At 37.9% G+C, this 27,207-nt stretch overlaps 1 protein-coding gene across 2 annotated transcripts; it reads right to left on the bottom strand.

The window, feature by feature from the left end:
* Positions 1 to 610: 610 nt before the first annotated feature.
* On the bottom strand, positions 611 to 20,833 carry LOC126236848 (nucleoside diphosphate kinase 6). Of its 2 annotated transcripts, none has more exons than XM_049946457.1 (4): positions 20,562 to 20,833; positions 8,469 to 8,611; positions 8,195 to 8,355; positions 611 to 3,515 (listed from the first exon to the last, which is right to left on the bottom strand). In XM_049946457.1, exons 1-4 carry the CDS (start codon positions 20,676 to 20,678, stop codon positions 3,310 to 3,312), a joined length of 627 nt encoding a protein of 208 aa, XP_049802414.1. In that variant the 5' UTR covers positions 20,679 to 20,833; the 3' UTR covers positions 611 to 3,309. The 2 variants fall into 2 exon arrangements, with proteins under 2 accessions (XP_049802414.1, XP_049802415.1); XM_049946458.1 differs by lacking the exon at positions 20,562 to 20,833 and adding an exon at positions 18,739 to 18,789.
* Between the last annotated feature and the right edge of the window lie 6,374 nt (positions 20,834 to 27,207).

Consider the following 27,207-nt stretch of genomic DNA (forward strand, 5'->3'; position numbering starts at 1 on the left):
AGTGAAATAGCCTATTGTGAACATATACATACAACCACATTCGAATTGTTTTATCTGTATCAGTTGTAAGTAAATCTGCCACTGCAGCATTCATATCAACCACCAGGCTAAGAACAGCTTTAGTTACTTACCACCACCACTACTACTAATACTACTACTACTATTATTTTATTTTAGCAATAAATTAATGGCTGGCATTATTATGAACATAGCAGAAGCCCATGTACAGTTTGTATAATATATGAGATATAGACCACATGGGGGTTAATGTTTTATTTTGGTGTCCATTCATACACAGGAACTTTCCACACAGTTGACATGTAAGTATTTGTTCATACATCCCTGGAATGCATGTGGCAATTGACAAGAATTTAATTTTGAGATGACTGTCCTACCCAATGAAATGTAGAAAAAAACAAATAAATGTGACATTAAGGTCTTTGATTTGGTAGGCTATCCAACATTTTATATTAGAAACTTTGAAATTTATGCAGTAAATCTTTCTTTTATATCAAGGAAGGGAAAAAATTTTTGTTAACCATGTAGCAGGTACTAACACATTTTACAACAGTATTTCATTTGCTGACATTTTATTGACAAAAAGGTTGACATTGGTTTGAACATTAGAAAAGACCAACCAACTATTTCCCACTACTTTTACTCAGTCAGCGAAGAGCTGTAACTTCAACCGAGTTTGATTCTACAAAAGCTATAACAATGGTGTCAAATCTTTTGGTCAAAACTCAGTGTGTCATTTCTCATACCCAAGATGTTTAAAGAGGGAAATGCTTATGAATGAACAGGCTTTAAGAAAAAGCCTGAAGTCAGTAGATGTGTGTTGTGCATACCAGAACATCACATGGAAATCACTGGAATTGAACAGACTCATCTTGATGGACATAAGCCAATATAATACAACTTGAGGACCAGTAAGAGGAATGGAGTGGTTGTATGTGCAGAAAATGAAGTAAAGTGCCAAGCTCTTCAGGTTAATAAATATTGTGTTGAACAACAGTTTGAAAGTGTGCCACAATAGTGGATCAGGAAATACACAAGCAAGTACCACTGGCAGTTTTCAGACCACCAGCAGAATATATCTTAAATTTCATTTAAAAGAGTTAGGGACAGTTTTAATAAAGTTATGCAAATGTAACGAGAATCACTGTTTGTGGATACTTTACTATTGTTTTCCTGTCAAACAGCACTGACAGATGATACATATAGCTGTTGTTGCACAACTTTAGATTATTTGCCACAATAAATTTCCCTAGACTGATTGCAGGACATACTGTGACTCCAACTGACAATTTGTTTTTAGAGACAACAACAACAACAACATAATCATAAACAATGACTAGTTCACAGCACTCTGAGAGAAATTACGGGAAGAACATTGGAAATGGATTAATAAGGACAATACAGGTGGAAGATTTTATTCTTTCTACAGTACATGATGTCTTGGTGTCAACTAAAATCGAGCAGAAGTAAGGATAAGTAAGTGCTGGTTAACTTCTGGGAAAGTATCTTACGGAAGGATAAGAGTGTTAGACCTAATGATAAAATATATAAAGGATAAAAATATGCATTTAAATTCATTATCTCACGGAGCACTGAAATACTGCAAATTTTTAAATGTAATGTTAATCCCACACAAGTGTTCGGGTATTAAAGTACAACACAACTACTTACAAGTTATTCATTGAGAATATCTCTCAACTATGTACATTTTAATCATTTGCTCAGCATTTATCAAGAATGTATTTTCCTTCGTATGAGGGCTATTCAGAAAGTAAGGAACAATAGGTCACAAAATGGAAACCACAGTGGAAATCAAAATTGTTTTATTTGCAATGGTTAGCTACTTCTCTACACAGTCACTGCTCAGACTTAGACATCTGTTGTAGCATTGTACCAACTTTTCAATTCCATCGTTATAGAAGACAGCTGCCATTGGCTTTCGACAATTTTCTATTCTGGACTGCAGCTCGTTGTCTGTGTCAAAATATTGTCTTCATAACCAGCAGTTCATTTGAGCAGAGATGAACCTCAGGGGTAGCCCATTACAGGTTGTATTGTGGGTGATCAAATACTTCCCATGGAAAATGCTGCAGGAGCATCTTCATCGCCCCTGCAGAGTGTGGTCAAGAATTATTGTGAAGAACGAACCACATGACAGTTATGTTATGTGGATTGCATAGCTTCAGGCGAAATCTTTCACCAGGCCCTCATACTTGGCAGGAGACGCTAAATTCTAGCCATCTTTACTTTCTCACTGTGAGCTCAGAACTCAAAAGAGGGACATGATGCTGTCGCCGGGCATACTAGACACAGTGCCCAATGCATATGTACAAAGCTTCATCTGATTTTCACTGTATTTTCCACTTCGCGACTGATCGTTCCTTACTTTCTGAATAACCCTTGTATATGGAAGCCAAATCATCATTTTTAGGTCTCAAGTACAAAATAAGAAAAGACAGCATTTCACATGTGTCATTATAATTTTTAAACATAAAAATGTAACAAATATAATATTTTATCAATGAAATAACAAATATTTCTTGATTACATTACATGAAGGCTAAAATCATATATAGCTACAGACTAAGTTCATAGGCATAAAAAGTATTTAGTTACCATCTTCTGAAATTATAACATCTGAGGATAGCATAAAGAAGAATTCTCCTATTGAGAATCAGACAAGAAAAATGTACACAAGAAAGAAAATACGCAATGCAGAAAATAATTCATTTGGAACCTTGAGTTGTAAGACAAACACCAAGTCTGAAGTAGCACCTAGAACCTCTGATTCCATAAAACCAGTTTTCTGGCTTTTGTTGCCCCAGATGTTGTAATTTTATCAGTTACTGGTCACGTCTATTCATGCACTGATATATCGCTCCAAAGTGAAATGCACTTTTTAAACTATCACAGTTAAAGCAGTTAGAAGCTTCCAAAACAATACTATGTATTGTTTTTATATTAAGGGAGATTTCCATTGGTACTTCTCTTCATTTAATATATTTATTTCCTATATATTATCAGTATTTTTCTTTGGCACTCTAAAAAATTATTTATCATCACACACACACACACACACACACACACACACACACACACTAGTATAAACTCTGTCTAAATATATTAACAACTACATGTATCTGCAAATGCACTTTTTTACATAGCATTAAAAATGCTGTATGTAAAATCTCTATAGAATCACAAAGAATCCCTATATCCTTTCATAAAATTTTACATACTGTAAATAAGAGACTGATTTGTACAGAAGTTACATACATATTATCATTAGTCCTATTCCCGCATTGGTGGTAAGTAAGATGTGAGGCAGTAGTTATTATTACAGGATGGTTTTTCATTTTTTACTGTATGTATAAATTCCTCTGTGTTAAATGCAACAGATCCGGCTTTGTACAGTGGTTCATCTTCTGCAAACCATTTTCCTATATCAATATCCATGAAAAAGAAACTGATTTCCTTGAGGGCTGCTTCTGGCGAGTCTACAAACCAAGAAAAGATATATATTAAACACACTCCTGATAAATGTTTCAGTAATACAATTAAAGGTTTTTAATGTTTTTTAAGCATGTCTTCCAAACATAAATAATATACATAGTATGGCACACTCTTACATAATATTTTATGTATATGATGTTGTTATCACACTGCATGTGATCTTCATCTAGTACTGATTTTTGGCATATAATACTGTTCTAGATCTAGTGATGTGTACTTTTAACAATTTCTTTATGTGTTACATACAATATGTGGAGAAAGTTTCATTTTGGATAACAGTGCTGCATTTTGTAATTTTCATAAACAGTAGTGTAGCTGCCAATGGCCTTGATGTGGTGGTAACACCAGTTCCCATCAGATCACCGAAGTTAAGTGCTGTCGAGCTGGGCTAGCACTTGGATGGGTGACCATCCAGTCTGCTGAGTGCTGATGGCAAGTGGGGTGCACTCAGCCCTTATGAGGCAAACTGAGCAGCTACTTGATTGAGAAGTGGTGGCTCCGGTCTCGTAAACTGACATACGGCCAGGAGAGCGGTGTGCTGACCACATGCCCCTCCATATCTGCATCCAGTGATGCCTGTGGGCTGAGGATGACACAGCGGCCAGTCAGTACTGTTGGGCCTTCCAAGGACTGTTCAGAAGAAGTTTAGTTTTTTAGTAGTGTAGCTAGCTTTTTAGTCCTCTTAACTTTCCCTGAGTCATAAATATTAACAAGGCTTCCAAAACCATGTCCACATATTTTCCACAGACCTCTGCCATGCCTATACACTGCACTACAAACTGTTAAACATAGTGACAAGAAGTGACACTGTTAAATAAATTTTGCAGGTTAGAGGTTTTGAAGCTGGTATGTTAAGTATAGACATACTGTGATGAGCCAGACATTAAGACTACTGCCCACCATGAAATTGAATAGCACATGGCAGCAATGCAGGCATGTGACACAGTAAAAAAAAGAATATAAGTGGAGCAGAGATGAATAGGGATTTTTTTTTTCTAGTATGGACTGAAAATGAGGAAATCCGCTTACATAAGAGACTTTGACAAATGGCAGATTGTTATGGCCTGGTGCCTGGGAATGAGCATCTCAGGAACTATGAAGCTCATTAACTGTTCACATGCTACTATTGTAACCATCTATGGAAATTGGCTGAAGGACCACCAGTAGGCAACCAGGTGTTGCAAGATGCAGGACAGAGGTGTGTTCGTTCTGCAAAGCAGGATTAGTGGCAATCTGTGATATATCTGATGACACTGTATAATTCTGGTGCTGGCAAAAGTGTTTCAGAGCACACTGTTCAGTGCACATTGTTTAACATGTAATTCTACAGCATATGATATCTACTCAATCCTATTTTGACACAATGACATCAATTATGATTGCAGAGGACATGGGTTTATCAAGATTGATCCACTGATCAATTGAAATATGTCACCTGATTGAATGAATCATGGTTACTTACTTCACCTGGTTAATGGTAATGCCTGGATACACTGTCATCAAGGCAAATGGCTGCTCAAAACATGCATTGTGCCATAGATGTGAACCAATGGGGGCAATATTATGGTATGACAGCCATTCACCTGAGCCTCCGTAGGATCTATGGTAGTAACTGAAGGCACCACGACAGCTGTGAACTACGTAAGCAACATTGCAGGCGACCATCATGCCTTATTACTTGGTGCTTTCCAACATCTTCCAGCAGGATAACTATCCATCTCACACATCCAGAACTGTGCTGCTGTATTTTCAGGAGCATAAAAGTGAACTCATGTTGATGCCTTGGCCACCATATCCACCTGACCTGAACTCAAGAAACACATCTGGGATAATACTAAATACCAGCTCCTGTATACATAGGTCTGCAATTTACAGGAATTGTGTGACCTGTGCATAGACATCTGGTGGCACATACTTCCAGAAACCTACCAAGGACTTGTTGAATCCATGCCATGCAGACTCACTTATGTTTTCTGTTCCACATATGGATCAACAAGCTATTAAGCAGGTAGCTATAATTTTTATGGCTCACCAGATATTTTTGTTAATACAGACTATAATAAAAGATTTCAGTCTTTCTACCAGCCATAAAAATAGGAGCAACTGGAACACGGCAGATAGATACAAAAATTTAAAAATACTTTTGAGTTTCAGTAGTTTCTAGCTTTTCTGCTTCAGGATAAGGATGGAGAACAAGAAAAATAAATGATATTGGCACAGTTTTTGAAGGAAAGGAAATGTGACTTCAAATGCTGAATGACTATAAATCAACTGTATTTAAGGGAACATTCACTTGAGAAAACTCAAATGGCTCTGAGTCACTTGAGAAAACTATAAAATTGTGAGTCAGAATGACTTGCCATAACTTAAATTCTCCCAGTCTTCTCAACAGATGGGCCCCCCTCATTTTGAGATTGGGAGGCAGATGACCTGCCTTTCCAAACCTAGACCTACCTAGCCCTCTTCCTCCCTGAGGATGTAACTAACAGTTGTGAAAGTTGTGGTAGCTTCTTGTGCATTTATATGTATCTATCAACAGATCTAAGTACTGACTAGCCATTCTGTATCATAATGTTATGATTGATGGTAGCTTGATGGGTTCTCTTGAATGCAATGCAGTACATCATTTTCAAATTTGGGCATGCGGCATTGCTGTGGAACATCACAGTACTGCCTCCTCATGTTGAAGGTAGCTGTTTCTCCGAGTCACTGCTCAGCTTAGGTAAAAAGTTTGTGGGATGGCATGATACGTTGCGGAAAACATTCATGATGCAGCCGACTATCAGCTCTTTCATTACCTCGAGCTTCACCATACACAAGCAGCATGTCTGTGTATTCTGAAAACAAAGTACCGAACCATGTTTACTGTATCGGAGACATACAGGTATTGAATAGGTCTTGCAGCAAGGTAGACATTAAGTGGCGTTAGGTGATGGTCTGAAGTAGTGCATGTCATCCTGTCTATCCTCTTGCTGTCCGCCCCCGGTAGCTGAATGGTCAGCGTGACGGATTGTCAATCCTCTAGGTCCAGGTTCGATTCCCGGCTGGGTCGGGGAATTTTCTCCACCCAGGGACTGGGTGTTGTACTGTCTTCATCCTCATCCTATCATTTTCATCGACTGTAGGTCGCTGAAGTGGTGTCAAATTGAAAGACCGGCACCCGGCAAATGCCTGCCCGACAGTGTGGGGGGGGGGGGGGGGGGCTCTTAGCCATCTGATTAAATTAAAAAATTATCCTATTGCATACCAGGAAAAGAAACAATGTGACTTTTATCTTTCCCTCGGCAGACGTGGCTGCATTACACATTGTAGAACAGAAATGGTACTTTTCAGGACAAGGGATGCAATTCAAAATATTCTGTACTCACTTCCCTCTACAAGTCCTAGAAGTATGTAATGGGAATTTCCAAATACCCTGTATAACAACATGTATTACAGGCCACTGAAGATGCTTCATAAATAAAAGAAGCAAAACACGTATAGTGAAAAGCAAACTGCCTTTCCATCTAGCTGCAAAGAGGGAATGTACCTCCATGAATTCTGAAGCAACTAAGGAATGACAGAAAAAAGAAAAAGGATTATATGTGGTTGATTTGTCAAACTCTGAAGTATCCTATTGCACCTCAAGCAGCACACTAAACCACCTGATTCTACCACACTGTAAAAGTCTGGAAAAGTAGATGAAATGTAGCAGACAAGACACCTGCAGTTTCATACAGGATCCAATAATCAATGAGTCACTTCAGTGGATATGGCACACTTGAACAAACCTGCAGACTTGGTTCCTCACCAAACAGGTGATTATCAAGGCTAAAGGCAGTGTTACATGGCATTAGCATGGCATCTTCTGGTGTGGATAATTTTTTGGCCTGAGTACTTAGTGTCAAAGAGAAAATTACAGTGCTGAATGCAAGAACAAGTAAATTTATGAAAGAGAAACCTCGAAGACTAGCATAAATTAAGACAAGGTGAGTAATAATAGTGAAGTACATTTTAGAAAGTCAAAACACTAATTTAGGGAATGAGGACCACATGACAACAGGTATTCAAGTTGCTGCTGTTACCGTGAACAGCATCAGTAGTCACAGGATAACAGAATTTCCTAGCGTACGCAGATGCTGGGAGATAGTAACACCAATATAAAATGTTAAGTAAAACTTTCAGTAAATCAGTTGATTTCTTGTCTGTAATAGGACTGTCGTATGTGGGTGTACACCCACCTTACTATGGAGTAAAATGTCATCAATGTTGTAGGGCCAAACAAGTGTGTCAAGCTTCAGTTTATGTAATAGTTGCCTTCATATTTTCAGCTTCGCTTTGACGCCTGGGAAGTGAAAACACCTCTTTTGTTTTAAAAATTATTTGGATTCCTTTCTATATTTCATTTTGAGAATTGAATTTTAGGAATACTGGCCACCTTCACAAATTCCACACGTGTGGCTGCCCATATGACCTAACAAATCATGAACTGCATATTTTAATACTTTTATAAACACAGAAACTCAGCAAAAATATGACTAGGAATGGACAATGTCTATACTCTGAACTGATAAATAAATACAATATCTGCATTCACAATAAGAATATTAGAAACAATACTTAATGCCATATGCATGCAAATATGTTTTAAGGCATGTACTGAAGTTTATGAAAACGCTACAACCTGATCCATGAGAAGCATTTCGAGTATCTGATAAACCATAACATCCCCTAATACTGTCAGGATGAGTATACTGTGCTTGATAAACTTTTGTAGGTCCCATTAACTTCCTCCATTCCTGAATGGCATTCTTTCTCGCTAAAACATACACATCACAGGGACCACTGGAACAAAGCAACAGTTGCATATATTATACCTACCACATTTAAAAAATATATATGTTGAGAGCTTCCTGTTATAATCCTGTAAGAAAATGATTATGAATACAATAACTAACCTTTGCATGAATGTAATAAGGCGATGATAAAAGAATTTTTCTTTATGTTCTGCATAGAATTCTTCCACTTGTGCTTCACTTAGATGAACTCGTTTATTCCTCACAACATAAAATCCTTTGGCCAATATTTTATCTCGAATATCCTGAAACCATTCAAAGTTGTTGAAACATCATAGTGTGAGTAATCTAATACTAAAAGAAAAGAACAAAATAAAACTCATGAAGTAACTACAACTTTAGTAAAATGAATAAAAATACTGCCAGATAGGCAATCAAGTGCCTATTGATCTTCTGCATTATGGAAAAATCTATTAACATTTTCCTTCTCCACTCTTTTCCAACACACTGATGGCCAATATACACAGATACTGTCACAACAACCATTTATCTACTATTAACTTTTCTTGTTCACTTGCTTTTTATGCATCTTCTCTCATATAGATAAATGCAAATTAATGCAGATGAATAGGAAAAAGAATCCTGTAATGTTTGAAAACTCCATTAGTAGTGTATCGCTTGACACAGTCATGTCGATTAAATATTTGGCCGTAACATTACAGAGCGATATGAAGTGGGACAAGCATGTAATGGCAGTTGTGGGGAAGGCGGATAGTCGTCTTCGGTTCATTGGTAGAATTTTGGGAAGATGTGGTTCATCTGTAAAGGAGACCGCTTATAAAACACTAATACGACCTATTCTTGAGTACTGTTTGAGCGTTTGGGATCCCTATCAGGTCGGATTGAGGGAGGACATAGAAGCAATTCAGAGGCGGGCTGCTAGATTTGTTACTGGTAGGTTTGATCATCATGCGAATGTTACGGAAATGCTTCAGGAACTTTGGTGGGAGTCTCTCGAGGAAAGGAGGTGTTCTTTTCATGAATCACTACTGAGGAAATTTAGCGAACCAGCATTTGAGGCTGACTGCAGTACAATTTTACTGCCACAAACTTACATTTCGCGGAAAGACCACAAAGATAAGATAAGAGAGATTAGGGCTCGTGCAGAGGCATATAGGCAGTCATTTTTCCCTCATTCTGTTTGGGAGTGGAACAGGGAGAGAAGATGCTAGTTGTGGTACGAGGTACCCTCTACCACACACCATATGGTGGATTGCGGAGTATGTATGTAGATGTAGATCTTTGGACCTAGCTTCATACTTGCTCTGCCCCCAACCCCCCCCCCACCCCCCACCCCGGTCTCCTTTTTCTTCACAACTCTTCTTGCTCTTTCCCATACTACATAACCAGCCATGTCAATTACATAACAACATCAAAAGTGGCTGCATGTATTTAGGTACAAACTTCAGCTCCACAGAAGTGCCCGAAGTCGAAACAGTCAGCTGTTATTACTTGATATGAGTCTATCACTCAGTACTTCATCTTAAAGAGACTCAACTGGGAGAAACACACTGATGATCTGCTGGAACATTTGATCTCAGCTACTGCTGCTATTAGGATCATTGCAAACTTTGGTGATAAACGTATAAGTAAATTAGCGTACTATGCCTATTTTCATTCCCTGCTTTCATATAGTATATTTTGGGGTAACTGATCATTAAAGAAAAAAGTATTAATTGGACAAAAGTGTGTAATCAGAATAATAGCTGGAGCCCAGCCAAGATCATCTTGCATTTAAGGAATTCACTTATGAAATCTGTTATTAGTAACATATCCCAGTTAAAAAGCAATGGCAATGTGCACAGTTACAACACTAGGAGAAAGGCTGATCTTCACTGCTTTGGGTCAAATCTAACTTTGGCACATAAAGGGGTGAACTATGTGTCCACAAAAGTCATTGGTCACGTATCAAATAGCTTCTAATGTCTGACAGAGAGCTGTCCAACATTCAACAAATTTAAAACATAAAATTCTGAATGACAGCTCCTTCTCAGTAGATGAATTATAAATTAGTAATCTTGCAAGGAAAAAAGTTGAATTATGGCAGGTAAAGAAACCCTCTGTTAAACTGACATGTTCCACATCATTGCGAAGTGTTGCATTATAACCTATGGAACAAGTATTATCTTGGAAACTTCTCCTTCATGGTGAGAGTTTTCAGTAACCATTTTCATTAGCTAAATCAGTTTAAAGTCTATGTTAAAATGTAGTTCCCACTATAAATGGCTGAGTAAGTCTGTCCAAAGGATGTAGAAATGCAACAGTATACTGCCCGCAATAGGACCATACGTTGTAAAGCACTGTGGTGTTCATATCCACCTTCAGGTTGATGACAGCTTTACTTTCTCAAAGGGTTGGGCCAGTTAATACTTACTTCAGTGTTGGCAATATATTTGTTATAACAACAAATTTGCAGGCATACATGATTTGATTATCCACATTCAAAAGTTAAAAAATAACATGAGACCCTGCATAAAAATTTCTCAGTTCCCTTGCCACATAAAATTCCAAACTTTCGATGATATCCTTCATCATCTTCATCAGAGACTAAAACTGACTGATATCACTCGATATCATTAACAACTTAGAATTTTGTCTGAATCTGATGCGGCAAATGAACCAAGAAATGTTTATGCAAGGAACCCATCCTCCAAAACTTCATAGCAATATGAGACTAATGTGTGTACTAAAAGTTGTCCTGACAACATTATGTCATACTGTGGTGACATCAAAGCAAGGCAGCTAATGTCTTCAAACTACAAAAGAAGGCAATAAGACTGATATGTAGCTTGGCACCCAGAGCTCACTGTAGGCCAAGCTTTAAAAAATTACAGATTATGACACTGCCGTCAATATTTATACTACAGTGTGTAATGCATATTAAGGAAAACTATCCAAGTTAACAACAGTATGACATGCGACATAATTATAACACAAGAAACAAGCAGGACCTAGTTTCTTTCCGATGTAACTATAAAAAAACACAAAAGTGCTTTTTATACAAGTCCATAAAATTTTTTAATGCCATACCCCAACATATCAGGGATCTTCCAATTCAACAATTCAAAAAAAAGTAAAAGAATTTCTTCTTGAGCTCAGCATTTATGAAACTGATGAATTTTTAAGGGAGGCAAAGAATATGGTATGACTACACTTTGTGATCAGTTTTTATATGCTTCTATATATGAGTAAGTCTGTAATTGGCTAAATTTACTATGCAATATCAATTTGTACCAGAAGTTTCTCTGTTTTGTTTTTTTGTGAAGGTACCATAATTATTTGTGTAATATTTATATTGTGTAATATTTTTCTTGTTTTTGTCATTATTTGTGTAACATTTATACTATGTAATATTGACTTTTGTAGTGCCTCAGAAGATCTCTGAGGTCTCTACAACAATAAACAATCAATCAATCAATCTATGACACAAATACATGATTTATCAGGAAAGCAGCCACAACCTGTGGGTGACACTTGCCATGTGTTGAGTCTGTCCACAAAGTGGCATACACAATATCATTTCAGGTTGTGATATTCTCATATAGCAATATAGCATGCATAATCTTCTCCCTAATGAGGATCAAGGCATCCAGCATGACTTTCACCAATGCTTTCCTTGCTAGAGGTTACCAATGACCTGTGGTGGCAGGATTGCGAGTGTGATGCTTCAGTTGGAATGTGTTTGCAGTGCCATCCCACTTTCCTACAATTCAAATACTGTGTGCCAAATGCACATGACCCACAGTCAATGTCACTGTATAGGGAATGATCTGGCTAATCTAAGCACATAATTTCCTCATATTACAGATACTTGTCATTAGGTCAGTAGGGGTATTGTCGTCTATCAGATGTCCATCCACAATGAAACATGTGCATATGCTGCGCAGGATGTCATCACTACAGACCACAGCCAGCACAATAGCTGTAAGAAAACCACCCAGTGGTATCTGCGTTCCTAACATGCTGCTGCCCCAGTTGAGAAGACTGCCATATCAGTACTTTCTCACATTATTGGCAAGATTGTAACCTGTTTCAAAAGTATGCCACTGATGGTTAGAGTCACACTCTAAGCTAAACTGAGACTCATCTGTGAACAAGACACTACAAGACTGTTCCTGGGGTCACTCCTTTCTCTGGGGCATTCACTTTCTTTACATGAGAGAAATGCGTCTGGTAGATCACCTTTCAAATCTGATAACCCGCAATGTGATGGGAGTTGTGCAATCCAGAGCCTGCCATGAGAATTCTGTTCAGGTTCAGTGCTGTTCTATTTGTATGTCTTTAGGCAATTAAAGCAACACAATGGTACTGGGTTGTATCACTTCGTCAGTCTTCCTGGTGTCACCACTCAATGTTTTCTCCTTCCTCGGAAATTCTCCACAACCATGAAATGAAACTGAGGGCGATATTCTGGTGACATTCCACAGACAGGGGCTGGTCTCTACGCTGCCAGTGATTCAGCCAAATGTAATGCAATTGAAATGTATTCACAGTACCATCCCACTTTCCTACAACTCAAATACCGGGTGCCAGACACACGCAACACACAGTCAGTGCCACTGTATCTGTGACTTCTGCCCACATGAACTGTGGCCGAGACAGTGAGCAATGTCATACTACTATGTCACGTATTTCATGTTTTGCCTTACCAAAGTCTAGTACCTCACACCCCTGCCCTCTCAATGAAAATATCCCTTCACTTACATACATGAGTTTAATAACCATCAATATATCAATATAATGATTATATACTGAAATGAGCATGAAACACAGTTGTAAGTTCTGAGGCAGTGATCAGAGTTTAAGTATGTAGCTTAACACAAAAAGAATGTTTGAAAGAAGTAAAGAAGTTACGTAAGCTTCATTTTAGTACACAATCAGGTTAAAAAAAAAAACTGGGCAGGATATTAATGTTTATTTTAAGCTTTTGGAAAAATGTGTCAGAAAAAATCCCTAGGCTGACTGAGGATTCAACCCCAAACCTCTGGATTCCATTCTGATTGTTATCCACTTAAACACTAAAACACACAAAAAGTATATACTAAGAAAACTATCACTTCTTGATGTCATACTTAATCCGTTTGCTCTGTGTCATCCAAAATCGATACTACAAACAATAGAATGTCTAGGAGGGAATAACAACGAAATGGAAAAGATAGACTGCTACTCACTACATACAAGAGATGCTGAGTCACAGAAAGGCACAATGAAAAAAATACTAAAAACATTTAAGCTTTGGGACAGGGTCCTTTCTCTGAAGTTCAACTTTCATTATCCACCCAATACCATACACACACATATGGACTTGGTGCCCAGATGCAGGAGCCATGCATGTGGGGTCATTGTTGTTGTGTGATTGTATGAGAGTTCTGCTTCTGAGGAATGATTTTGTCTGAAACCTTCATATTACTAGTATTCTTTTCATTATGTCCGTCTGGAACTCAATGCCTCTTCTATGTCCTAAGTAGCAATCTATCCTAGCAATGAAATCAATACTACAACGGCTAAACAGTTCCAATACAATAAAATCAGCATCTATGCTAAATGCTTCACACTCTACCAAGCACCACAGAAGGTGCACCTGGCATGTCATATCATAAACTTTCTCTTGCTACTGTCCATCACCCGGCTTCTTAAGTACAAATCACTATAGTTTGTTAGCATGATCTAACATGTACCAAAGAATATGAGCACATGAAATACACAGCACACTGCACTACACAGCAGTGGATTCCCAACTTTTCCAGTTCAGCATTAAGGCTTATAGTATACAGCTTATGATACTACCACAGCTTGCTGTCTCCTTTTCCTCAGTTGCCATGCTCCACTTTAATGGTGACTAGTAGGTGTTATTCTTCCATGCCTGTACCATTACAATCTTTGGTACATTATTTCTTTTCTTCATCCCTTTTCGAGTTGTGTCACAATAAACATGCAAATTACTGAGTTATCAAATAATTGTCAACACTACAATTAATATGTGACTTGCATTGTAGCATAATGTAAGGAAAGGGAGAGCGGCTATATACACATACAATGGAACAAAATTCCAGGCTACAGACCTATATTGGTCAGCTCTAAAGTGTTGTCTTTCAATAGTAGACTTGCAAATGTTCAAGACAGCAGTTCTCACAGTCTACATGCCCCCCCCCCCCCATCGACCCCCCCCCCCCACACACACACACATAGTAGCATTCCAAACAACAACAGAAACATAGAGTATAACTGCAGTGCATAAACTATTTCTAAATCTGTTTTTCATGAATACGAGTTGATATGAAGTCCATAAAAATGGCTTGTTTGATCTTTGACCATAATGATCATACTGTTACAATAAGTCATTTGCATCAATCAGGTTTAGCTAAGGGAGGGAAATTACAGTTTCATAAAATCATAAATACTGGCTCAGTCATACTATTGAGGGACAATTTACTGGACAAACAATGGGAAGGAGTTTACCAAAGGCAGTTAGGAAATAAACTTCATTCCTGAAAATACTCTTACACCACTATCAGTCCGGATTTCCTTCACAACCAGTCAGGGAAAGGTACAGCAAAAGCTGAGAGAAATAGTGGATAACACTTAGATAAACGTATCTTGTGTCAGGAATAGAGCTTTATTACATGCAGAGGAATAACTGTAATCATGACTAAATTTATGACCCTGCCATCTAAAAAACAAAAAATGTACACTAAACACAAATAAATTAAAAATTCGAAGAACAAACCAAATACAACTGAAAGCATTATTACATATGAAATACATAAAATTGGTAAAGGGAACTATATTCAACTCCTAAATGGCAGTAACAGTAAGACACATAATTTTAGATTCAAATTATTGGTCTCTTCGTGAATTAGTATGACCATTAGCTGAAAACACAGGGACTATAAATGGCTTACCATAAGTAAATCTATTAGAATTACCTCTCTTCTGGCCATAAGGATGCTTTCAACCCTGACTTGGTTTTTAACCCCCCCACCCCCCCCCCCCTACCCCACCTCCCGAGTCACTTTTGTACCCAGCCAAAGAATCAAAGAGTATTTCATGACCAGTAAGTGAATCAAAGAGTATTTCATAAAAGAGTGAAATATGCATTTGTAAACCCCATTTTTAAAAGTGTAAACAACCAAGTAATCACAAATTAAACAACAGTCTACCTTCTTTTCATATACTGAAAATTCTTTGAGACAGTAGACCCACTTGTTGACACTAATCTATCAACAACTGCTCAGTTTGACTTCCACGCATTTGATATCATTCTAGTAGAACTAAATACAAAACATTATCCTGATTTAAGGCCTTCAAATGCCTATATTAAAAAAAATTCTGCAAGGGAAGCTAAAAAGGTTTGGTGATTTTCTTATTATCAGCAGTCACATCCATGGAGAATTGTGTACGTGATAATGATTTCTTCATTTGATGGCTACTTTATTTCCTGTATAAAATATTACAATTTCAGCTTTGCAGTCACTTTCAAGTGATTTATTATTATTCTTAGTTAGACTGATGCTGAAGTCCAGGGGGTGTGCAAAATATGGAAAGACCAAAAACATAACACTTTATCATCCCTAATAAGGTGTATGAAAACTATTGGCATTCAAAACAACTTCCAATCATCTCAAAATGGATAAATACAGGTCCTTTATGATTTTCTAGAGCATCTTATACTATTCTTCCTGCAAAGTAGTGCAAGTTCAGGTGTTGACAATGAAATGGAAGTGATAATACAACCTTCTCTCCAAAGAAGGTCACAAAGGCTCAATAATACTGAGCTTTGGTGACTGTCATCATGTTCACAAAATCAGTTCAGAATGACACAAGCTGTGTGAATGTAGGCCCTGTCTTCCTTGAACACAGCATCACCACTGAGAACAAATATTCTACCATGGGGGTTGACTTTATTAGCCAAAATGGTCACACAATCCATTGTAGTAATACAACCAATAGAGTACCCATGGGGTCTTTGCAACAAAATGTGGCTGCCCAAACCATCACCAAACCCCAACATGTTTCAAGCAGTCTGCACAGTAGGCTTTGGAAGGGGTATGCCAGATACAAACTTGGTCACAAGTTGCAAACAGTGTGAAACAAGACTGATCTGACCAAATGACTTTCTTCCTGTGCTCGATTGTCCAGGTTTTACAGCTTTGGTACCAAATTTTTCTGTTAAGGGCATTTGGATCATTGATCTGTGGGGTTGGAATTCCAGCTCACCCTTCAATCCCCAACTTATGGAGCTCACTTCATGTTGTTTTGGTGCTGAGAGAGTTTGTGAGTGTGATATTTAATTTTATAGTGACTTTTGCAGCTATTGTTCTCTCGTTTTTCATCAAATCCTCTCAATGTCACTTTAACTCAACACACATTTTCATCTGCGTTGTGACGTAGTGGTTGGTGTTTTTCTGCTTAACATGTATGTGATATTAATCTTTGATATTGTGCCTCTAGAAAAACCAAACACTTTGACAACCTTGGTTAAGGAAGCACCCAGTGAGCACCAACAACTTTGCCTCCTATGAAGTCACTCCAACATAATACACTCACAAGTACAAGAACACTGTTCTGACCATCCCTGACACTTCCAAAGTATTGAGGGCACTGCACAGGTACTGTTCATGTTGATATAACATCACCACCTGCAGGCTTGTCTACCACCCGCATTTATGTTCAAGCAAGCCTTTCTCGTGGTGTTTCCATATTTTTGTCCAGCCTCCATACATGTAAAGAACACCATATCCATTATTTAATCGTAGACGGACTGTCATGTTAATATTACTTATGTGGTATATCAAGTATTACGTAAATTGTGCTTGTGTAATCCTATTGACAAATTACATTCTTTCACTTCATATTCCGATATACTGAATCAATGAGGTTCACAAGACAATTCATGTGTGGTAAAATGATGAATATGGTGTTGACATGTACTATTACATACAATGTAACAAATCTTGAAAAGGACAATAATGCTTTATTTGAAAATTCTACAAAGCCAAAATTGCAAAATTGTATCCAGAAGGAAATAAAACAAGTCACATAGCAAAAGCAATTTTATTTAAAAAGCTTTGGTATTAAATATATCACCCTTCCATGGACAAATTCATGTCTACATAGCATAAAACACAGTGCCACATTAACAAATGTTAGAAGAGGAACAAAACTGAATCCAAAGTGGAGAAACATCAAATATAGGGTTCCATAAGAGTCAACAATTGGGCTGCTTCTGGCTCTTGGCCAACACACTGATGCTGTTGGTTAAAGCTCTGAAGAGACTGAACACCTAAGGTCATCAGTCTCTTATTTACCTCCCCCCCCCCCCCCACACACAGACAGAATATTTGTACCCCATCTATCTGTGTCTAGAGTTAATCCCATGTACATGTGTGGGGATGTTTTCTAAATGCTCGCAAACTTACACCTGAGATGGGACAAGGGCACCAACCCATTATTTACCTAGTGGGATGTAGGATAACATCTAAAAAAAAGAAACACATCCAGGGTAGCCAGCTTACAAGCTCTCACAGTTCATCCATGGAGTGGGTTCAATGCAGGTCAGGCTGAACTCCCAGAGTCCCAATAGTGACACTTAATGCATACATAAATGATTTGCCAGATATTTGAGGGCTCAACAAAACCAGTGATGTTCACTGATAATGGGTGCAAACACATCTGTACCAGACATAGTCAATAGACTAATGGACAACCCTTATAAGTGGCTCACAGCAAATAGCTTAACTCTTATTTAATCTTACAGAAACTCATAGTATGCCAGTCCAGGCAGATAAAACTGTGTTTAAGACATGATAAGCAGAACTCAATAGACATACGTAAAATGGATATATGCAATTCCTAGGAATCCAGATGGGCAACTAACTGACATGCTGCCAGCATGTGGATAAGTTATCCAGAAAGCTCAGCTCTTCCTGCTTTGCATATTTTCACCCAACACTCTCCTATGAGAGAAAAGCAGCTGTGCTCAAAAAAGTAGTTGTTCTCCAAAAGTATGCTGTTACAATATTTGTAAAGTCGATAATCTAATATCTTTCAGGGACCTTGATACTCTTATACTCACAGGCTAATAAATTTACACCTTAGAGTATTTCTGGTTAGTAAAACAGGTAAATTTAATATGAATCATGATATTCAGAATCCCTACAGTAAAAGTACAAATATTTCTGTAATGATTAAGCATCTCTGCCAATGGAGTTCTATATTGTAGTGCAAAAATCTTGAACAAGTTGCTAGAAACCAAAAGAAAACTGGAACTCTCTGAAATCAACAGTTATAATAATGCATAGTATGAAGTGATAGATAAAAATAGCAGCTGACTAGTGTAAAAGGAATAGCATTGCTTTTTTTTCCAAAATACCTGCTCTTCTACATCTACACGGACTTCTGATAACATATGTGACTAGATTAGCAAAGGTTGTTAATATACTTTGATGAAACTGGTTGTAGTGGCCACTGTTGTCAAATAATACTGAACTGTACTGAATTCCACATCCCTGATTCTCCCCTTCACTGTAGGATTTATGGAATGATGTGTTAGAGAGTGATCATCAATGTGCCCTCCTCTCTACCTCCCCCCACCTTCACACACGTCAAAACAGAATAGATAAGCAAAGCCCACAGATAACAGTGGTTTCCCATATTTTTGTGTGCATACAGACATGGCACAAGTATAAAACAGAGAAAAAGGTTGGACACATGGACTTAAACTCTCTCAGTTCATATTTTCTTTGAATTCTTCGTCTACAAGAAAATTAACTACTACTTTCAGACACTTTCTCACCCAGTTCAGTCTCTAAACGTTTCATTATCTGATATATTGTGTTATCTGTACAGACCAACAACTGTTAGCCTTAGCTTTTTGCGTCATAACCACCAGCCTGTACACAGTTTCTTTAAGCAATGTGCAAACCATATCTACTTTCTTTCTCTGTATCTGCTCTCTGGGTTTCCAGTAGTTTCAACAGTCCGGCTTTCAAGGAAAAACTGATTAATTTCGACAGAAAAAAGTAGAGATAGCGTTTGTGTGTTGTAGCTTGGAAATTCATTAGAATAATTATGTTATCTGTACCATACAAAACGTAAATAATAAAAACATTGTTTTCAATGTTTCTGTAACTGCAATATGGATAACACAGAAATACTTGCATTTGATTTATAAATGCAATGTTAACTCAGATAGGCCTGTCAGTTTTAACATTTGGTTCATCAGTTATTCTCTGTGCAGTTGGATAATGAATAACTTATTTTTTAATTCAATGTGGTTAAGGATGCATGGGAGGAAAAACAAGTATGAATGACGCAGAATACATACAAACACATATGCATAGTCCTAGAAACAGATGTATTTTATTTCGCTTTTGCATTATGTTAGTGCCACAGAAAGTGCATTTATTTTTACTAGTGAGTGTTACGGGTAATCTGTAACTTGAATGGTTTCCTGTAATTTAATAGTTTTGGCATCATATGTTCAGTATTTGTCAGCCAAGGAACCATGTAGTTGTAGTTTTCAAATGCAACTGACCATATCATTAAATGACAGTTCCTATCACTTCTATGCTTATTTGAAAATTAATACATTTAACACATTGGAACTCAACGACCGAATTACATAATAAGCCACAAGCGGAACTATATCAATCAATTAGTAACTGAGGAAAAGGTATACGTTTTGCAAGATTTTCTCTTCTTTTAGAATAGACAAATTGGGTCCTTTTTTCTTTGCATATGAGCATCACGTGCCTTTGGCGTGTAAACGATTTTGTTACACTATACAATAATTACGTTTAACGTTAAGGAATCACTAAGTCCAAACATAACTTGTTGGTTCTGGCAGTGATGTCTTTCCCCGATACGGTGGTTCCACTAGAGTATAAAAAGGGCTAGGGTTCCACTTTGTTAATGCTATCAATTCACCTGAGTACCACAACAATGTTAAATAATTCTGTAGCGGGTAGCTGTCATACGGCAAACCCTGACATTTTTACAAACGAATGTAGACTGGCGTTTGGCGACACCTAATATTTGCGAAGTTTTACTGCAATCCTCTGTAATAGCATCTTTACAGTAGCTAAATTATATTGCTATGTTTCTGCTGCTAATTTCATACTATTGACGTACACACAATATGACCAGCCCTAAATATTCGCCGCAATACTTGTTGCGCCAGCAAAATTAACTGACCTGTAAGGCATAAGGTACTTTGATTACGTGTGGTTTAATTATAGCTAATGTGAGCTGCAAATTTTCTACCGCCAAATTCATCAGTGTACGGAAACAGAAAGTTTTCTGTAGAAACATGTTCCCATATACAGTACTTAAACTGCACCCCCTCGTCCTATTTAGTATTTACAACCTATTTCATTATTGGACTTATTTCAATGATAATTTGGTTAAAATAACTTCATCCCGGACTAGTCGATTCAAAGCTTTTCTTCACAAACACTCCGTAAAGAAACAACGAGTATCCACAGACATTGAAAACTAGCACATCCTCCAAAACCTCTTTCCCACACGCCACAACAAGTGGCATGATGGCTGACACGGCAGTTGTGCTGTTTCCACAAGTTAGGTCAAAATTTAGGGCAACAGATTTTCAGTATGACGTCAGCTGGGATTATTTGTATGGACATTGGTGTCGTCATTCAGATTACGGCACTAGGGCGACATTGGTGTTGTCATCCAGATTATGGCATTAGATCTGAGCCAAAAATCCAACAACAAGAAGAGAAAGCATAAATGCTGATTTAGAAGAGGATTTTAAACATAAATAGCGCAGTGGAGTCAAACAATCTTATAAAGGACGTAGCATTCGTAAACAAACAATTTTTTGAATTAATTTAGAATCACAATAATCAATTTCGAGTACTTGTAGATCTGTAATATCGTACTCTGTTAAAAAATTCCATACTCACATCAGAAGTACAATCCTGGTTTGAGTGAAACCTGAAGCGAGATTTCTATATTTGGAATTTGGCTCTTACCTGTCGTCTTTCAAATGTTTATACTACGTTCTTAAAGTACAATTTCAGACTCCTCATGTGAAGTGTTGGATGCTATTTATGATGCCCTAAAGACTCATCTAAAAGGTAATATTTTCACTCTTACACCTCACATCAGTTAAATAAGATGAAATACCGAAGTTATTCTACACAGAATTTCGGATTTATGCTTTGTGCAAGTGCGCTGACACTGTAATACGGTTGACGATTTCCTTTATTAAAAGCTGTACGGAAGGTGAAATTAAACTGCGAGCAGAAACTTTGCTACTTCCTTTCTCAAATCCACTGGGCAATTATGTAAGATCATTGAAGTGGCTGTGTACTCTCACCACATAAATGAACCATCATGTGCTCATAGCAGCAACGCTAAACCTTTTTAACTAGCATCAACTTGAATGAAGAAAATTAATATGACTTAATTTCTTAAAATATTATGTTGCCATTATTCATGGCACATGTCATGATATCAGTTGCTCAGTACTCATCTCATATAACGCAACCATATTACACACTAGAATGAGATTTTCACTCTGCAGCAGAGTGTGCGCTGATATGAAACTTCCTGGCAGATTAAAACTGTGTGTCCGACCGAGACTCGAACTCGGGACCTTTGCCTTTCGCGGGCAAGTGCTCTACCAACTGAGCTACCGAAGCATGACTCACGCCCGGTACTCACAGCTTTACTTCCGCCAGTACCTCGTCTCCTACCTTCCAAACTTTACAGAAGCTCTCCTGCGAACCTTGCAGAACTAGCACTCCTGAAAGAAAGGATATTGCTTTGGTAGCTCAGTTGGTAGAGCACTTGCCCGCGAAAGGCAAAGGTCCCGAGTTCGAGTCTCGGTCGGGCACACAGTTTTAATCTGCCAGGAAGTTTCATATAAGCGCACACTCCGCTGCAGAGTGAAAATCTCATTCTGGAAACATCTCCCAGGCTGTGGCTAAGCCATGTCTCCGCAATATCCTTTCTTTCAGGAGTGCTAGTTCTGCAAGGTTCGCAGGAGAGCTTCTGTAAAGTTTGGAAGGTAGGAGACGAGGTACTGGCGGAAGTAAAGCTGTGAGTACTGGGCGTGAGTCGTGCTTCAGTAGCTCAGTTGGTAGAGCACTTGCCCGCGAAAGGCAAAGGTCCCGAGTTCGAGTCTCGGTCGGGCACACAGTTTTAATCTGCCAGGAAGTTTCATATTATACACTACTTTATCATTAAAGCTGTGCATTTACCATACAGCATAAAATTATCAATTTTTTATATTGACTTAGGTAAAGTAATGGCAATATTTGTATCAAACTTTCACAGCTGTCTCACTTGCATTTTAAAGAATAGCAGTAACTTTTTCTAAATATACACAAAAGAAAGCAATAAGCTTTTTTGGAAGTACACTATATTATATTTACAATTATACAGCTGCTACATAATTTTTACAAATTAATCTTTTTGGGTGCCAGTTGGACCTGCAGATCCTCCAGTCTCATAAAACTTTAACAGTTTGTTGTGTTCGTTGATATAGACATTGTGAACTCTTCCTGTTTTAGATTCTACAACATGTAAATTACAGCAAAGGGTGTTTTCGTACATGCAATTCACAATTTCAATCAAATCTAGATATTTGCCTTTGCAGCACTTGTTTTTGTGTTTCCATAAACAAGTTCGCTCCTTGTACAGTTCAATAAACTGTAAATTTTTGCTAACAACCATTTTTTGACTTTTCAGCCACTGTGAAACACACACATGATGAAATTGCTAACATTAAAATAAAAACATTGCCAAGACGCTTCGAAATTCAACCATGAGACAGCAGTCGAAAGATGCTAATTGGTGGTGGAGGAAGCAAAGTGGAAGACACTCATTAACGAGCAAACGTATTTGTCAGATTTGCCCTTACCTTGCTGCTGATTTATCAAACAAGCCTGAATATCTACAAACAAAGTTTGTCAGTTTAACCTCACCTTTGATGCAGACACTCTTTATGTTTGCGAGTATTTCGATAGTAGTGAGAATGACCACAAATGTAGACAAAGCACATCTTGTATTCACTTTGCCACAGTGTTTAAAGAAGAAAAAGAAGGTAAGATCCTGATCTGAGGAATGACTTAAAATGAGAGAAAAATTTACATGTGAAAATCTGATATTGGAAATATTTTTCCCAGAAGCTGATGATTACTTCAACTTTCTTTGGCTGCACAATGGAACTGCTAATAACTTGTTGAAGTTAATCTGCCATCACACTGAGAAAGGAGACACAATTATGCGAAAATCGACTTGTGTTTCTCAACGATTATCAATAAGTCTGAGATCTATGCCTACATCTACTTTGTAACTGGAGCAGATTTCGCAGATCTGAAGTTTGTATCCAGCATTGAGTGACTATCAAGATAATATATGAAGCAGTAAATGAAATATTAAAAGTCAATATTCCAGTAAGTGTTCTTATTAGTTTATTACAGTAGTTTTACATTTTTTGATTCCAAAACTAGAAACACAAAACAAATACAAACGCGTTTTTCACCTCGTTTTATACCTGTATAATCTGAATAATTTTCAACCAGCACATACATCTCAGCTTCAGGTCGACATGAACTGTCAGCTATAAAAACCTTCACTGTCAATCATGAAAAATTTGAATAATTTTGAGTGCTTCATGTCTCACTATCAATGTTTTCGTATACTTGGCTGATGGATGTCCAGGTTGATACTGGACTGCCAACATTTATCATTATGGAACTGCAGTGGATATTCCTACTTTCTCCTTCAAAACTGATATCTCTTATAAATTTATCACCCAATCGTCTTTGGCCACTAGCTTCATGGTCCAAGCTTTTATCATCAAATCACTTTCAGTTTCTGACTGCTTGAAGTGTTTCTGCTTTCCTGTTCTTCCTGTGCACTGGTGCAGCTGATGGCAATTGTGTGGATGTTGATGAGTGTGTTGGGATTCCTGCAACAATAAATAAATAAATAAATGTGCAATATATTCCTGTAACTCCGCCTGGGGTCAGTTGCCTTGCAACAGACACTGACAGTCCCAAGCCCGGATAGAGGAGGAGGGTTGGACATTGGGCTAACAACCCAGTCCTGTAAAAATCTCTTTGTTACGAAATACAAACTTGCCTCAGATGTGGATAGATACAATGGAATATGGAAACTGCAAAGGACTAACGGCATACGATTTAGAAATTTTAATATTGGATCATGGAATGTTCAGAGCCTGTATAGACCAGGCACCATCCAGACTATGGTCTCAGAAATTAACCACTGTAAACTAGACCTGGTGGCGGTACAAGAGACAAGATGGCTAGGAGAAGGAACTCACAAAGAGGATGTATTCTACAGAGGATGTGTAGATAAACATGAATTGGCACTGATTTTGTAATACACAACAAAGCAGCAAATTCAGTGGAGGAATTCAAAACTGTTAACAAGAGAATATCCTACACAGTACTTGGAAGCCAAGTGTCAGACATCACATTCATCAGTGTTCATGCCCCAACTGAGGATAAAACAGATGAGGAAAACGAAGAGTTCTATGACCAACTAGAACAAACAATTTAGAGCACACCAACTAGAAATATCAGGATAATGCTGGGAGATTTTAATGGAAAAGTAGGAAAAGAAAAATTCTACATACCAACCAAAGGAAGGCACAGTTTGCATGATGAGACCAATGAGAATGGTCAGAGAATGATCAACTAAGCTATCTCAAAGAACCTGAGAGTAAGACCAACTTACTTCAAACACAAGAGAATACATAAGGGAACATGGTGTTCACCAGATGGAAGAACCACCAACCAGATAAATCACATCTTGTTGGACCAGCGCTATAGCCATAGAGTCATGGACGTCAGGTCGTATAAAGGAGCCGACTGTGCATCAGACCACTTCCTCATTGTGTGCAGGCTTAAATTCATATTCACTTACATGCATAAGAAGAAGGGGACACTAGAACCTGCTTTGAATGTTGAGAAACTATGAGAAAGTGCCATTAAAGAACAATATGCTATAGAAATCAAAAACCATTTTGTGGTCTTAGAGACACTGGAACCAAGAGTGAACATGGAGGAAACGAGGATATATTGGGAAGAAAGAAGATAATTAAGAGGAGGAAATGGTTCAATAAGACATGCCAGAAGGCTACAGAAAAGAGAAGGAAGAGGAGGGAGAAGTGGCTAGCTGACAGGGAGAATGAGCAGCAAAGGGAACATTTTATTAACATCAGAAGGGAGACAAAGCGAATCCTAAGAGCAGAGAAGAGAATATATCTAACCAGTTTGCTAGAACAAGTTGAAGCAGAGAGCGAAAACAAGAACTCAAGGCAATTCTTCCAATACATAAAAAATCGGAAATGTCAATTTCAGAGGCCAACTTTTTGCATCACAGATAAGGGTGGCAACTTTATAAATGACAAGGAAAGAATTGTAGAAAGATGGAAAGAATACTTCTTAGAACTGATGAATCGCCCAGACCAAGATGAGATATTACCCACAAACACTACGGAGGAAAGGAAAGATGAAAAAGAATGGGAAGTTTGTGAAGAATATGTGAAGATCGCAATCAAAGGACTCAGAAACAACAAAGCTCCCGGGGAGGACAGAATAACATCACAATTAATCAAGGAAGGAGGTGAGAGCTTACACTTAGACATATATAAACTGACCCGGTTGATATGGGAGAAGGAGACTGCCAGAAGAATGGAAACTGGCTATAATATGCCCAAGATACAAGAAGGGAAGCAAAATAGAATCCAGTAACTACAGAGGAACCAGCTTGTGAATGTAACATATAAGGTGCTGTCCATAATTATCCTCAGAAAATTGCAACCATTCATAGAGGACAATATACAGGAGTACCAAGCTGGCTTTCAACCAAAACGATCAACAAGAGATCACATTTTCACACTAAGACATTTGTTTGAAAAACACTGGGAATATGAAAAAGATATCTACAGCCTGTTTGTCGATTTTCAACATGCATATGACAGCATCCACAGGAATAGCATATACAATGCAATGCGTGATTTCAGAATCTCTGAGAATCTAGTGAGAATGGTGCAAACTTGTATGGAAGGGTGAAAGGCAGCAGTACGTTTCCGAGGAGCCACATCGGAAACATTCAAGAATGAGACATGCCTCAGACAAGGGGATGCTCTGTCATGTGTTCTGTTCAGTGTCATCCTAGAGAAAGTAATAAAAGAGTGTAGGCAACAAGAGTGGGCTGGAGCAGAGGTGGACGGTAACTTCAACTGTCTCACATATGCAGATGACATAGTACTAATAAGTGAATCAAAGCACAAGTTGAAAGAAATGTACCAGAAAATGGACAACTATGCACAGAAGGTAGGGTTCAAAGTGAATCGAGACAAAACAGAGTTCATGCAATCAGGAAGAAGACAAGAGCAGAAAGAACTTCTTGAGACAGATGGTAAGAGGTTCAAGATAGTACACCACTTGAAATACTTGGGATCTTGGTTTACCACATATAAAACATAAAAATGGACATCAAGGAAAGAATAGCAGTGGGAATGAAATGCATGCATTCCCTCACAGAGACGCTCGCCTTTAAATCGATCTCAGAGAACACTAAGATGAAAATCTACAACACAGAGATATGCACAGCAGTAATGTATGGTTGAGAAACATGGAGCATGTCTACGTGAGAAAGGGAAAAGCTATCAATATTTGAAATAAGAGTAATGAGGAAGATATGGGGACCAGTTTTAGATAACAGATAATAGAGTAGGAGAAAAACGAGGAAATCTACCTTCTGATGCGACAACCAACTATCCTACAGAAGGTAAAGAGCAAAAGAATACAATGTGTGGGCCATGTAGCTTGTTTGC

The sequence above is a fragment of the Schistocerca nitens genome, chromosome 2 (assembly GCF_023898315.1).
Source record: "Schistocerca nitens isolate TAMUIC-IGC-003100 chromosome 2, iqSchNite1.1, whole genome shotgun sequence".
Classification (NCBI taxonomy): domain Eukaryota; kingdom Metazoa; phylum Arthropoda; class Insecta; order Orthoptera; family Acrididae; genus Schistocerca; species Schistocerca nitens.